At 34.8% G+C, this 12,040-nt stretch overlaps 1 protein-coding gene across 22 annotated transcripts in view; it reads right to left on the bottom strand.

The window, feature by feature from the left end:
• The window catches only part of ATRX (ATRX chromatin remodeler), a 253,199-nt gene that overhangs the window by 56,744 nt on the left and 184,415 nt on the right, over nucleotides 1-12,040 (bottom strand). For 21 of the 22 annotated variants that reach the window (XM_059050734.2, XM_059050736.2, XM_059050742.2 and 18 more), the window contains 2 exons: nucleotides 11,654-11,807; nucleotides 8,809-8,915 (listed from right to left, as the gene is read on the bottom strand). In XM_059050734.2, coding sequence (XP_058906717.1) covers nucleotides 8,809-8,915; nucleotides 11,654-11,807 — 261 coding nt within the window. The remainder of the gene's footprint in view (nucleotides 1-8,808; nucleotides 8,916-11,653; nucleotides 11,808-12,040) is intronic. The other variant, XR_010838695.1, reaches the window with a different exon arrangement.

The raw sequence follows: 12,040 nt of genomic DNA, 5'->3' as shown, positions 1-12,040 counted from the left end.
CCATTCTAATTCTTTAACTGCAAACATAATACTACTACTTCCACTCCAAGCAAAATTCATATCATCACAACCTAGAGTCTTAATACAAAACAAGTTGACTGGGCTTCCCTGGTGGCGCAGTGGTTGAGAATCCGCCTGCCAATGCAGGAGACACGGGTTCGTGCCCTGGTCCGGGAAGATCCCACATGCCGCGGAGCGACTAAGCCCGTGAGCCATGGCCGCTAGGCCTGCGCGTCCGGAGCCTGTGCTCCGCAATGGGAGAGGCCACAACAGTGAGAAGCCCGCATACCGCAAAAAAAAAAAAAAAAAAAAAAAAAAAAAACAAGTTGACAACACTGAGATTTATGTCTTTCAGCAAACTTTTTAGTTAAATTCAGTGCGTTAGTTTAAAAGATGCTTTTTGGTAGTACGGTCATTTTAGTAATCTTAATTCTTCCAATCCAATCACCATACTACCCAAAGCAATCTACAGACTTAATGCAATCCCCATCAAAATACTCAGGACATTTTTCACAGAACAAGAATAGATAATCCCTAAAATTCATATGGAACCACAAGACCCCAAATTGCCAAAGCAATCCTGAGGAAAAAAAAGAACAAAACTGGAGGTATCACCCTTTCAGACTTCAGACTATACTACAAAGCTACACAGTAATCAAAACAGTGTGGTACTGGCAGAAAAACAGACACATAGATCAATGGAACAGAATAGAGAGCCCAGAAATAAACCCACATACCTATGGTAAATTAACCTACAACAAGGGAGGCAAGAATATATATGAGGAAAGACAGTCTCTTTGATAAGTGGGGCTGGGAAAACTGGACAGCTACATGTACAATGAGATTAGAACATTTCCTCACACTGTATAAAAAATCAACTTTAAATGGATTAAAGACCTAAATGTAAGACCTGAAACCATACAACTCCTACAAGAGAACACAGGCAGAACACTCTTTGACATAAAGTGTAAAAATATTTTCTTGGATCTATCTCCTAAGGCAAAATAAATAAAAGCAAAAATAAACAAATTGGACTTAATTAAACTTAAAAGCTTTTGCACAGCAAAGGAAACCATTGACAAAACAAAAAGAATACCCACAGAATGGGAGAAAATATTTGCAAACAATATGACCAAGAAGGAGTTAATATCCAAAATATAAACACAGTTCATACAACTGAATATCAACAAACAAACAACAGTATCAAAAAATGGGTGGAAGACCTGAACAGACACTTTTCCAAAGAGGACATACAGATGGCTGACAGGGACATGAAAAGATATTCAACATAGCTAATTATTAGAGAAATGCATATCAAACTCACAATGAGATATCATCTCTCACCTGCCAGAACGGCTATCATCAAAAAATCTACAAATAACAAATGTTGGCGAGGATGTGAAGAAAAGGAAACCCTTTGTATACTGTTGGTGGGAATGTAAACTGGTGCAGCCACTATGGAAAACAGTATGGAGGTTCTTCAAAAAACTAAAATAGAACCACCATATCATCCAGCGATTCCACTCCTGGGTATATATCAGAAAACCTGAAAACACTAATTCAAACACATACATGTACACACATACATGTACACAGCAGCAGTCAAGATATGGAAGCAACCCAAGTGTCTGTCAATGGACAAATGGATAAAGAAGATGTGGTACACACACACACACACACACACACACACACACACATATACACAGTGGAATATTACTCAGCCATAAGAAAAAGAATGAAATTCTGCGATTTTCAGCAACATGGATGGACCAAGGGAATATTATGCTTAGTGAAATAATTCAGAGAGAGAAAGATACTGTATAATATCACTTATATGTAGAATATAAAAAACAACACATACAGAGGTATATTGCAAAACAGAAACAGACTCAGAGATATAGAAAACAAACTAGTGGTTACCAGTGGGGAGAAGCAAGAGAGGAGGCATATGGGAGGCATAAGGCATTAAAAGATACCAACTACTATGTATAAAATAAATAAGCAACAAGGGTATTGTATAGCACAGGGAATTATAGCCATTATTTTATAAAACTTTTAATGAAGTGTAATCTGCAAAAATACTGAATCGGGCTTCCCTGGTGGCGCGGTGGTTGGGAGTCTGCCTGCCGATGCAGGGGATGCGGGTTTGTGCCCTGGTCCAGGAGGATCCCACGTGCCATGGAGTGGCTGGGCCAGTGAGCCATGGCCGCTGAGCCTGCGCGTCCGGAGCCTGTGCTCCACGGCAGGAGAGGCCACAGCAGTGAGAGGCCCGCATACCGCAAAAAAAATTTTTTAAAATTTTAAAAAATACTGAATCACTATGCTGTACGCCTGAAACTAATATAATATTATAAATCAATTATACTTCAATTAAAAAAATCTATTTCTCTGAGAATTTGGACTTAAACAAACAAAACACCAAAAGTAAGTATGTCTCATCAAGTCAAATTTTGTTTATGTCCTAAGGACTGTAATATCCTACAAGATTCAAATATTAAGGATTTCTGGAATAAATGATCTAGTTTTATTAATGATATTCCTACAAACAGGATGTGTTTCAATTGTTTTCCTTTTAAATAATATTAAAAGTTTAAAAGTCTTAGTATACATCTTAAGGTATATAAGAATAAATTATTCCTGAAGAAAAATCTAAAATTAACAAATTAATAAAAATAAAAACCCCACATGATCATCTCAGTTGACACCAAGAAATCATTTGACAATGTTCAATACACATTCATGATAAGAAAAACACACTCAAAAAACTGGAAATACTGATACAAGGAACTTCCTCAACATGATAAACGATATCTATGAAAAAAAACACAAGTAACACCATACAGAATGGTGAAAGATCAGATGCTTTCCCTCTAAGGTTAGGAAAAAGAAAAGGATGTCTGGTTTTGTCACTTTAATTCAACACTGTACTAGAGGTTCTAAGGAGGGAAATGGTCAAGAAAAAGAAATAAAAGTAATCCATATAGTAAAGGAAGAAGTAAATTATCTCTATCTGCAGATGACATGATCTTGTATAAGGAAAATCCTTTAAAAATCCACAAAACACTATTTGAACTAATAAATGAGTTATTATGAAAAACTTAATTTATATATTTGCAATGAAGAATCCAAAACTAAAAGAGCACAATTCCATTTATAATACTATCAAAAAGAATAAAATAAATTTAACATAAGAAATGCAAACTACATACACTGAAAACTATAAAACATTGGTGAAAGAAATTAAAGACCTAAATAAATGGTAAAACATCCCATGTTCATAGATCAGAAGACTTAACATTGTTAAGAAGGCAATACTTCCTAAAATGAACTACAGATTCAATGCAATCACTATCAGAATCCAAGCTGACTGCTTTGTAAAATTTACAAGCTAATTCTAGAATTCATATGGAATTGCAAGGGACCCAGAATAGCCAAAAAAATCTTGAAGAGGAACAAAGTAGGAGGACACACACTTTCAAAACTTACGTTCAAAGCAAAGGTAATCTAGACTGTGCTACTAGCATGAGGACTGACATACAGATCAACGGAATAAAACTCAAGAGTCAAGAAATAAACCTGTCTCTTTGGTCAACTAATTTTTAAAAAGGGTACCATGAACAGTGAATGGGGAAAGAACAGTCTGCTCAACCGGTAGACTGCAGTTGGACCTTTACCTCATACCAAATGTAAAAATTAACTCAAAATGCATCAAAAACCTAACTGTAAGAGCTAAAACTATATAATTATTTGAAGGAAACATAGGGGTAAATAGTCATGGACTTGGATTTGGCAATGGTTTCTTAGATATGACACTAAAGGCATAAGTAACAAAAGAAAAAAAATAAAATAGGACTTCATCAAAATGAAAACCTTTTCTGCATCAAAAAATACTACCAAGAAAATGAAAAGACAATGAAAAGAATGAGAAAATATTTACAAAGCATGTATCTGATAAGGGCCTGGTATGCAGAAAACTTTTTTAAATTAAAAAAAATTAAGTCTTTCAACTCAATAACAAAAAGACAAATGGGCAAATGACCTGATTAAACATTTTTCCAAAGAAGATATACAAATGGCCATGAAAAAATGGTCAACATTAGTCATTAGAGAAATACAAATCAAAATCAAAATGAGATACCATTTTACACCCACTGGGATGGCTATAATTCAACAACAACAACAACAACAACAACAACAACAAACAAGTGTTGGTAAAGATGTGGGGAAATCAGAACCCTTGAACACTACTTCTTGAGAATGTAAAACAGTGCAGTCAGTGTAGAAAAGAGTTTGGTGGATCCTCAATACATTAAACTTAGAATTGCCATATGGACCAATAATTCCATTCCTAACTAATATTCAAAAGAATTAAAAACAGATGCTTAAAGAAATAAAAACTTGTATACGAATGTTCATAGCAGCACTATTCACAATAGCCAAAAGGAGAAAACAACTCAAATATCTATGAATTAATGAATGAATAATCACAATGTGGGTATTATCCATGAAATGGAATATTATTAGGCCACAAAAAGGAATACAGCATGACACTTGCTACAACTTGGATGAACCTTAAAAACATGCTGTGTGAATGAAGCCAGTCACAAAAGATCACATATTATATGACTCTATTTATACGAAAGGTCCAGAATAGGACAATCTATAAAAACAAAGTAGAGTAGTGATTGCTTAGGGGTAAAGAGGTAGAAAGGGGGTTAGCAGAGTGACAGCTAAAGGGTACAGGGTTTCTTTGGTGTTGATTAATATGTTCAAAAATTGACTATGGTGATAGTTACACAACTCTGAAAATATACTAAAAACCACTGAATTGTACATTTTACATTGGTAAACTGCATGATATGTGAATCATAACTCAATAATGCTGTTTAAAAGAACAAAAAAAATTTTGCTACAACTGCAGCAACAAAGACCACATTTATAAGGACAACACAAGCTTTAAATGATACATTATACAAGATGGATTTACTTGATATTTATAGGACATTCCATCCAAAAACAACAGAATACACATTTTTCTCAAGTGCTCATGGAACATTCCTCAGATAGATTATATATTGAGTCACAAATCTAGCCTTGGCAAATTTAAGAAAATTGAAATTGTATCAAGTATCTTTTCTGACCACAACGCTATGAGACTAGATATCAATTACAGGAAAAGATCTGTAAAAAATACAAACACATGGAGGCTAAACAATACACTACTTAATAACGAAGTCATCACTGAAGAAATCAGAGGAAATCAAAAAGTACTTAGAAACAAATGACAATGGAGACACGACGACCCAAAACCTATGGGATACAGCAAAAGCAGTTCTAAGAGGGAAGTTTATAGCAATACAATCATACCTTAAGAAACAGGAAGCATCTCGAATAAACAACTTAACTTTGCACCTAAAGCAATTAGAGAAGGAAGAACAAAAAAACCCCAAATTTAGCAGAAGGAAAGAAATCATAAAGATCAGATCAGAAATAAATGAAAAAGAAATGAAGGAAACAATAGCAAAGATCAAAAAAACTAAAAGCTGGTTCTTTGAGAAGATATATAAAATTGATAAACCATTAGCCAGAATCATCAAGAAAAAAAGGGAGAAGGCTCAAATCAATAGAATTAGAAATGAAAAAGGAGATGTAACAACTGACTCTGCAGAAATACAAAAGATTATTAGAGATTACTACAAGCAACTCTATGCCAATAAAATGGACAACCTGGAAGAAATGGACAAATTCTTAGAAATGCACAACCTGCCAAGACTGAACCAGGAAGAAATAGAAAATATGAACAGACCAATCACAAGCACTGAAATTGAAACTGTGATTCAAAATCTTCCAACAAACAAAAGCCCAGGACCAGATGGCTTCACAGCCGAATTCTATCAAACATTTAGAGAAGAGCTAACACTTATCCTTCTCAAACTCTTCCAAAAGATAGCAGAGGGAGGAACACTCCCAAACTCATTCTATGAGGCCACCATCACCCTGATACCAAAACCTGACAAAGACGTCACAAAGAAAGAAAACTATTGGCCAATATCACTGATGAACATAGATGCAAAAATCCTCAACAAAATACTAGCAAACAGAATCCAACAGCACATTAAAAGGATCATACACCATGATCAAGTGGGGTTTATTCCAGGAATGCAAGGATTCTTCAATATACACAAATCAATCAACGTGATACACCATATCAACAAACTGAAGGTGAAAAACCATATGATCATCTCAATAGATGCAGAGAAAGCTTTTCACAAAATTCAACACCCATTTATGATAAAAACCCTGCAGAAAGTAGGCATAGAGGGAACTTTCCTCAATATAATAAAGGCCATATATGACAAACCCACAGCCAGCATTGTTCTCAATGGTGAAAAACTGAAACCATTTCCACTAAGATCAGGAACAAGACAAGGTTGCCCACTCTCACCACTCTTATTCAACCTAGTTTTGGAAGTTCTAGCCACAGCAATCAGAGAAAATAAAGAAATAAAAGGAATCCAAATAGGAAAAGAAGAAGTAAAGCTGTCACTGTTTGCAGATGACATGATACTATACATAGAGAATACTAAGGATGCTACCAGAAAACTACTAGAACTAATCAATGAATTTGGTAAAGTTGCAGGATACAAAATTAATGCACAGAAATCTCTGGCATTCTTGTACACTAATGATGAAAAATCTGAGAGGGAAATTAAGAAAACACTCCCATTTACCATTGCAACAAAAAGAATAAAATATCTAGGAATAAACCTACTATAAGATACTGATGAAAGAAATTAAAGATGATACAAATAGGTGGAGAAATATACCATGTTCTTGGATTGGAAGAATCAACATTGTGAAAATGACTCTATTACCCAAAGCAATCTACAGCTTCAATGCAATCCCTATCAAACTACCACTGGCATTTTTTACAGAACTAGAACAAAAAATTTCACAGTTTGTATGGAAACACAAAAGACCCCGAATAGCCAAAGCAATATTGAGAACGGTAAATGGAGCTGGAGGAATCAGGCTCCCAGATTTCAGACTATACTACAAGGCTACAGGAATCAAGACAGTATGAGTACTGGCACAGAAACAGAAATATAGAGCAATGGAACAGGATAGAAAGCCCAGAGATAAACCCATGCACATATGGTCACCTTATCTTTGATAAAGGAGGCAAGAATATACAGTGGAGAAAAGACAGCCTCTTCAATAAGTGGTGCTGGGAAAACTGGACAGGTACATGTAAAAGTACGATATTAGAACACTCCCTAACACGATACACAAAAATAAACACAAAATGGGTTAAAGACCTAAATTTAAGGCCAGACACTGTGAAACTCTTAGAGGAAAACATAGGCAGAACACTCTATGACATAAATCACAGCAAAGTCCTATTTGACCCACCTCCTAGAGAAATGGAAATAATAACAAAAATAAACAAATGGGATCTAATGAAACGTAAAAGCTTTTGCACAGCAAAGGATACCATAAACAAGACCAAAAGACAACCCTCAGAATGGGAGAAAATAGTTGCAAATGAAGCAACTGACAAAGGATTTATATCCAAAATTTATAAGCAAATCGTGCAGCTCAATAACAAAAAAACAAACAACCCAATCCAAAAATGGGCAGAAGAACTAAATAGACATTTCTCCAAAGAAGATATACAGATAGCCAACAAACAGATGAAAGAATGCTCAACATCATTAATCATTAGAGAAATGCAAATCAAAACTACAATGAGATATCATCTCACACCGGCCAGATTGGCCATCATCAAAAACTCTAGAAACAATAAATGCTGGAGAGGGTGTGGAGAAAAGGGAACACTCTTGCACTGTTGGTGGGAATGTAAATTGATACAGCCACTATGGAGAACAGTATGGAGGTTCCTTAAAAAACTACAAATAGAACTACCATATGACCCAGCAATCCCACTACTGGGCATATACCCTGAGAAAACCATAATTCAAAAAGAGTCATGTACCAAAATGTTTATTGCAGCTCTATTTATGATAGCCAGGACATGGAAGCAACCTAAGTGTCCATCAACAGATGAATGGATAAGGAAGATGTGGCACATATATACAATGGAATATTACTCAGCCATAAAAAGAAATGAAACTGAGTTATTTGTAATGAGGTGGATAGACCTGGAATCTGTCATACAGAGTGAAGTAAGTCAGAAGGATAAAAACAAATACCATATGCTAACACATATATATGGAATCTAAAAAAAAAAATGTCATGAAGAGATTAGTGGTAGGATGGGAATAAAACACAGACCTACTAGAGTATGGACTTGAGGATATGGGGAGGGGGAAGGGTAAGCTGTGACGATGTGAGAGAGTGACAGGGACATATAGACACTACCAAATGTAAATTAGATAGCTAGTGGGAAGCTGCAGCATAGCACAGGGAGTTCACCTCTGTGCTTTGTGACCACCTAGAGGGGTGGGATAGGGAGGGTGGGAGGGAGGGTGACACAAGAGGGAAGAGTTATGGGAACATATGTATATGTATAACTGATTCACTTTGTTGTAAAGGAGAAACTAACACAGTATTGTAAAACAGTTATACGCAAATAAAGATGTTAAAAAAATAAAATAAAATAAAAAGCTGATACCGAAAGGTTAAAAAAAAATTAAAAAAAAGAAAGGACAGAAAACAAAAAGACAGAAAAAATAGATATATTAGGGTTGTGGGTCTGGGTAATATTGTTTTCTTCTATTGTTAAAATATTTATACAATATGTTTAAATGAATGTTTTTAAAATTATGATATACAAATGTAACTCACCCTTATAAATAAGAGGTTTATCTTTATCTTCTGTCTTCTCCCTACTAGCCAATTCAAGAAAATCTTCAATCAAGTCCAGAGATATGAGAGACTGGCTGAAAACAAGGCTAAAAAGACAGGTTAGTATTCATGGATTAGAAGATTCACAAACAACACGATTCTAATCTAAAACTCAGTAAATATCCAAAAGAATTAAAAATTAGAAATTTATAGAAATTAACAAGCTGATTCTAACATTTATATGGGTATGCCAAGCACATAGAGTAGTCAAAACAATTTTGAAAGGAAAAAAGTTGGAGGCCTAACTCTACATGATTTCAACACAAAGCTAGTGTAATCAAAATAGTGTAGTACTGAGGAGACCAACACAAATCAGTGGAACAGAATATAGTCCCAATATAAAGCTACACTATAGTTAATTGGTTTTTGACAAATAGGCAAAAGCAATTCAATGGGAAAAAATTAGTACTTTTAACAATGGTCTTGGCAAAATTGGATATTAATATGCTAAAAAATGAATTTCTGCCTAAGCTTCAGCTGCACAAATAGGGAATAGAAGAATCTGATTTGACAAAAGTTCTTCTTAAAAAAAAAAAAAAAGTCTTAGTTGACCACAAGTCAGTATGAACCAATAGTGTTATTTAGATGTTGGAAAACTGCTCCATCAGACTGCAGGAATGGAAGGATAGGGTCCAGAATAAACAAGAACCAGCCTCACTATAATTCTGTGTTAATAAAAATTCAGCTGAAGTGTTTGTGACCATATTTTGAGATAAGTGCTAAAAAAATGAAGTATATTCAAGACCATGTCAGGACTGAAATTATGCCATACAAAGAACAGATAAATCAACTGAGAAGAAAAAGCTAAAAGTGACACGAGATAAACCCACCATTATTTGAAGAGGAGACAATTGAAATAGTAGTGGTGATGTCTGCAACCTACTTTGAAAGGCATCAGGAAAGTAAGATGGATGATGGATAGATATGTAATAAATTAAGTATGATAAAATATATAATATAATATAGATTCTAGGTAACAGGTATATAGGCATTCACTCTAAAAATTTTTTCTACTTTTTGTTATGTTTGAAAATTTCCATAATGAAATGTTGGACAAATAAAGAATAGTGGTAATCACAATTCCAGAAATGCAGTTTTATAGTCTTAACGTTGATAACACCTATCAGTTGGGTTAATAACTAAAAATGATCATTATAATAGTATTTTTAAAAAGCAGTAGATTATTCTATTTTAGACCAGGGGGGAAATAGCTATAGGAAGAGTATAAACTAAAGATAAGGATCCATTTTCTAACACTTTGAAGTATTCAACTATAGGGAGCCGTCTGAGATGGAAAATATTCTACCCAGGAGAGGCCAGGAGAACATCCGTGATGAACATGGTAGAAGAGATTCTTAAACTGGTTAGGAAATTAAAAGACTACTAAAATTTCCCCTATACTCATAAAATTCTTGTATGGTCCCAATAAAAGTTAACTTTAAAGTACAGACGTTAATAGATATAAAAGCATAAGCATGTCTAGAGCATTAATCTCTCTTGGTCTTTCAGGAACTCTGAGCTCAAATATCCACTTTCTACTTGACATCTCTCACGGACATCTAATAGGCCTTGGAAACTTAACAAAGACAGAGCAGGACTCTTTACTACCTCTAATAAACTTACTTCTCCCTTAATCTTCTCCATTTTAGTAAATAACACCATAATCTACCAGCCACTAGGGGGAAAGCCTGAGGGTCATCTTTGACTACTCTCTCCTTACTGCCCTGCATTTAATCTACCAAGTGCTGTTGTTTCTACTCCAAAACATACCCTTCATCTCCACTACTACTACTCCATTCCAAGCCAACATCATCCCTTATCTGAACCACTTGTTTCTGTATAAGTGGCAATATGTAACAAAAATAACTAATAGTGAGTACTTATTACATGCCAGGTGAAGGAGTTAATTAAAAAGGAATAAAACAGTCTGTGTCTTCAAACAACTCACCATCCAGAGAAAAGACACATCAAGTACATCAGAATGTGTTAAGTGTAGAGTAGAGGTATACTAAAAGGTGGTATGAAAATTTAACAGAGCTACCTCTTTCCAGGAAAGTTAAAGAAACTAAATTTGACATTTTTTTAAGAGAGAAGATTGTTTTATTTTAGCCTTATATTAAAGTGCTTAAATTTTTTAACAAAAAATTGTTATATTAAAAGCATTATATTTTTAAAATATTTTATGACCAGAATTTGGGATCTTATAAAAGCCTAAACAGTAAGTCTGGTTCAAAACTTTAAAAGTATATTTTTTAAATAATAAAATGAAGGATAAGATTGGGGGTTGGAATCCAGGGAAGGGAAAGGGGCCACAAATGCTAGAAATAAAACAAACAGGAACAAAAAACAAAGGAGAAATAATAAAGAGAGTAGTCAAAGAGGTGAAATAAAGTCTGAGAGATGTCCACTAGATTTGGAAATTAGAAGGTCATTAAGTGACTTTAGGGGGGAAAACTCAGTAAAGTAATAGGGGAGAAGCTATACCACATGGATTGAAAAATGATTCTGAAAATGATGAAATACAATTATCAACTAGAGGCTTGGCTCAAGGAAATAAGTTCAAGATGCTATAGCCAGAAGGGGAAAACAGCACTGAAGAAATAACCAGAATATGCACTCAGAAACAGTGACCTAGAAGGAAGATAGCTGTCACTACACTAACCATGAAATTACATCTTTAGAAAGGAAGAAAACAAAACAGATTGCTTTAAGTAAATTGTTTAAACAATAAAAATGTTATCAAAAGTTTCATATAATAAAAATAGGAAATAGGAAAAGAACTTACACTTTATCCCCAATTTCCTCTGCCATTCGAAGAATTTCAAAGAGAAGTACCATTTTTCCAGAATGCTCTAAAACCTCAGCATCAGCATCTGTAACAAAATCTTTGTACCAGTCTGGAGCTGGGCTGCTTGGATTAGAAGAGGAAGTAGCTTTACCTAAACAAAATAAATGAAACATAAATAAGTAGGGAAATAAGGGAAGAAGCTGAAAGACTCCAGAGAGGGATTAAGACAGAGATTAAGAGAAAGACATATAGACCAACCAACCCAGGGAGAGAGTGAGAAAGAAAGAGACCGGTAAGGATGTGAGAGATGGGTGCAAAACGCACAAACGCGCGCATGCGCGCGCGCACACACACACACACACACACACACACACACACACACAC

This window comes from Kogia breviceps, chromosome X (assembly GCF_026419965.1).
Source record: "Kogia breviceps isolate mKogBre1 chromosome X, mKogBre1 haplotype 1, whole genome shotgun sequence".
Classification (NCBI taxonomy): domain Eukaryota; kingdom Metazoa; phylum Chordata; class Mammalia; order Artiodactyla; family Physeteridae; genus Kogia; species Kogia breviceps.
This window is presented reverse-complemented; position numbering and strand designations above follow the sequence as displayed.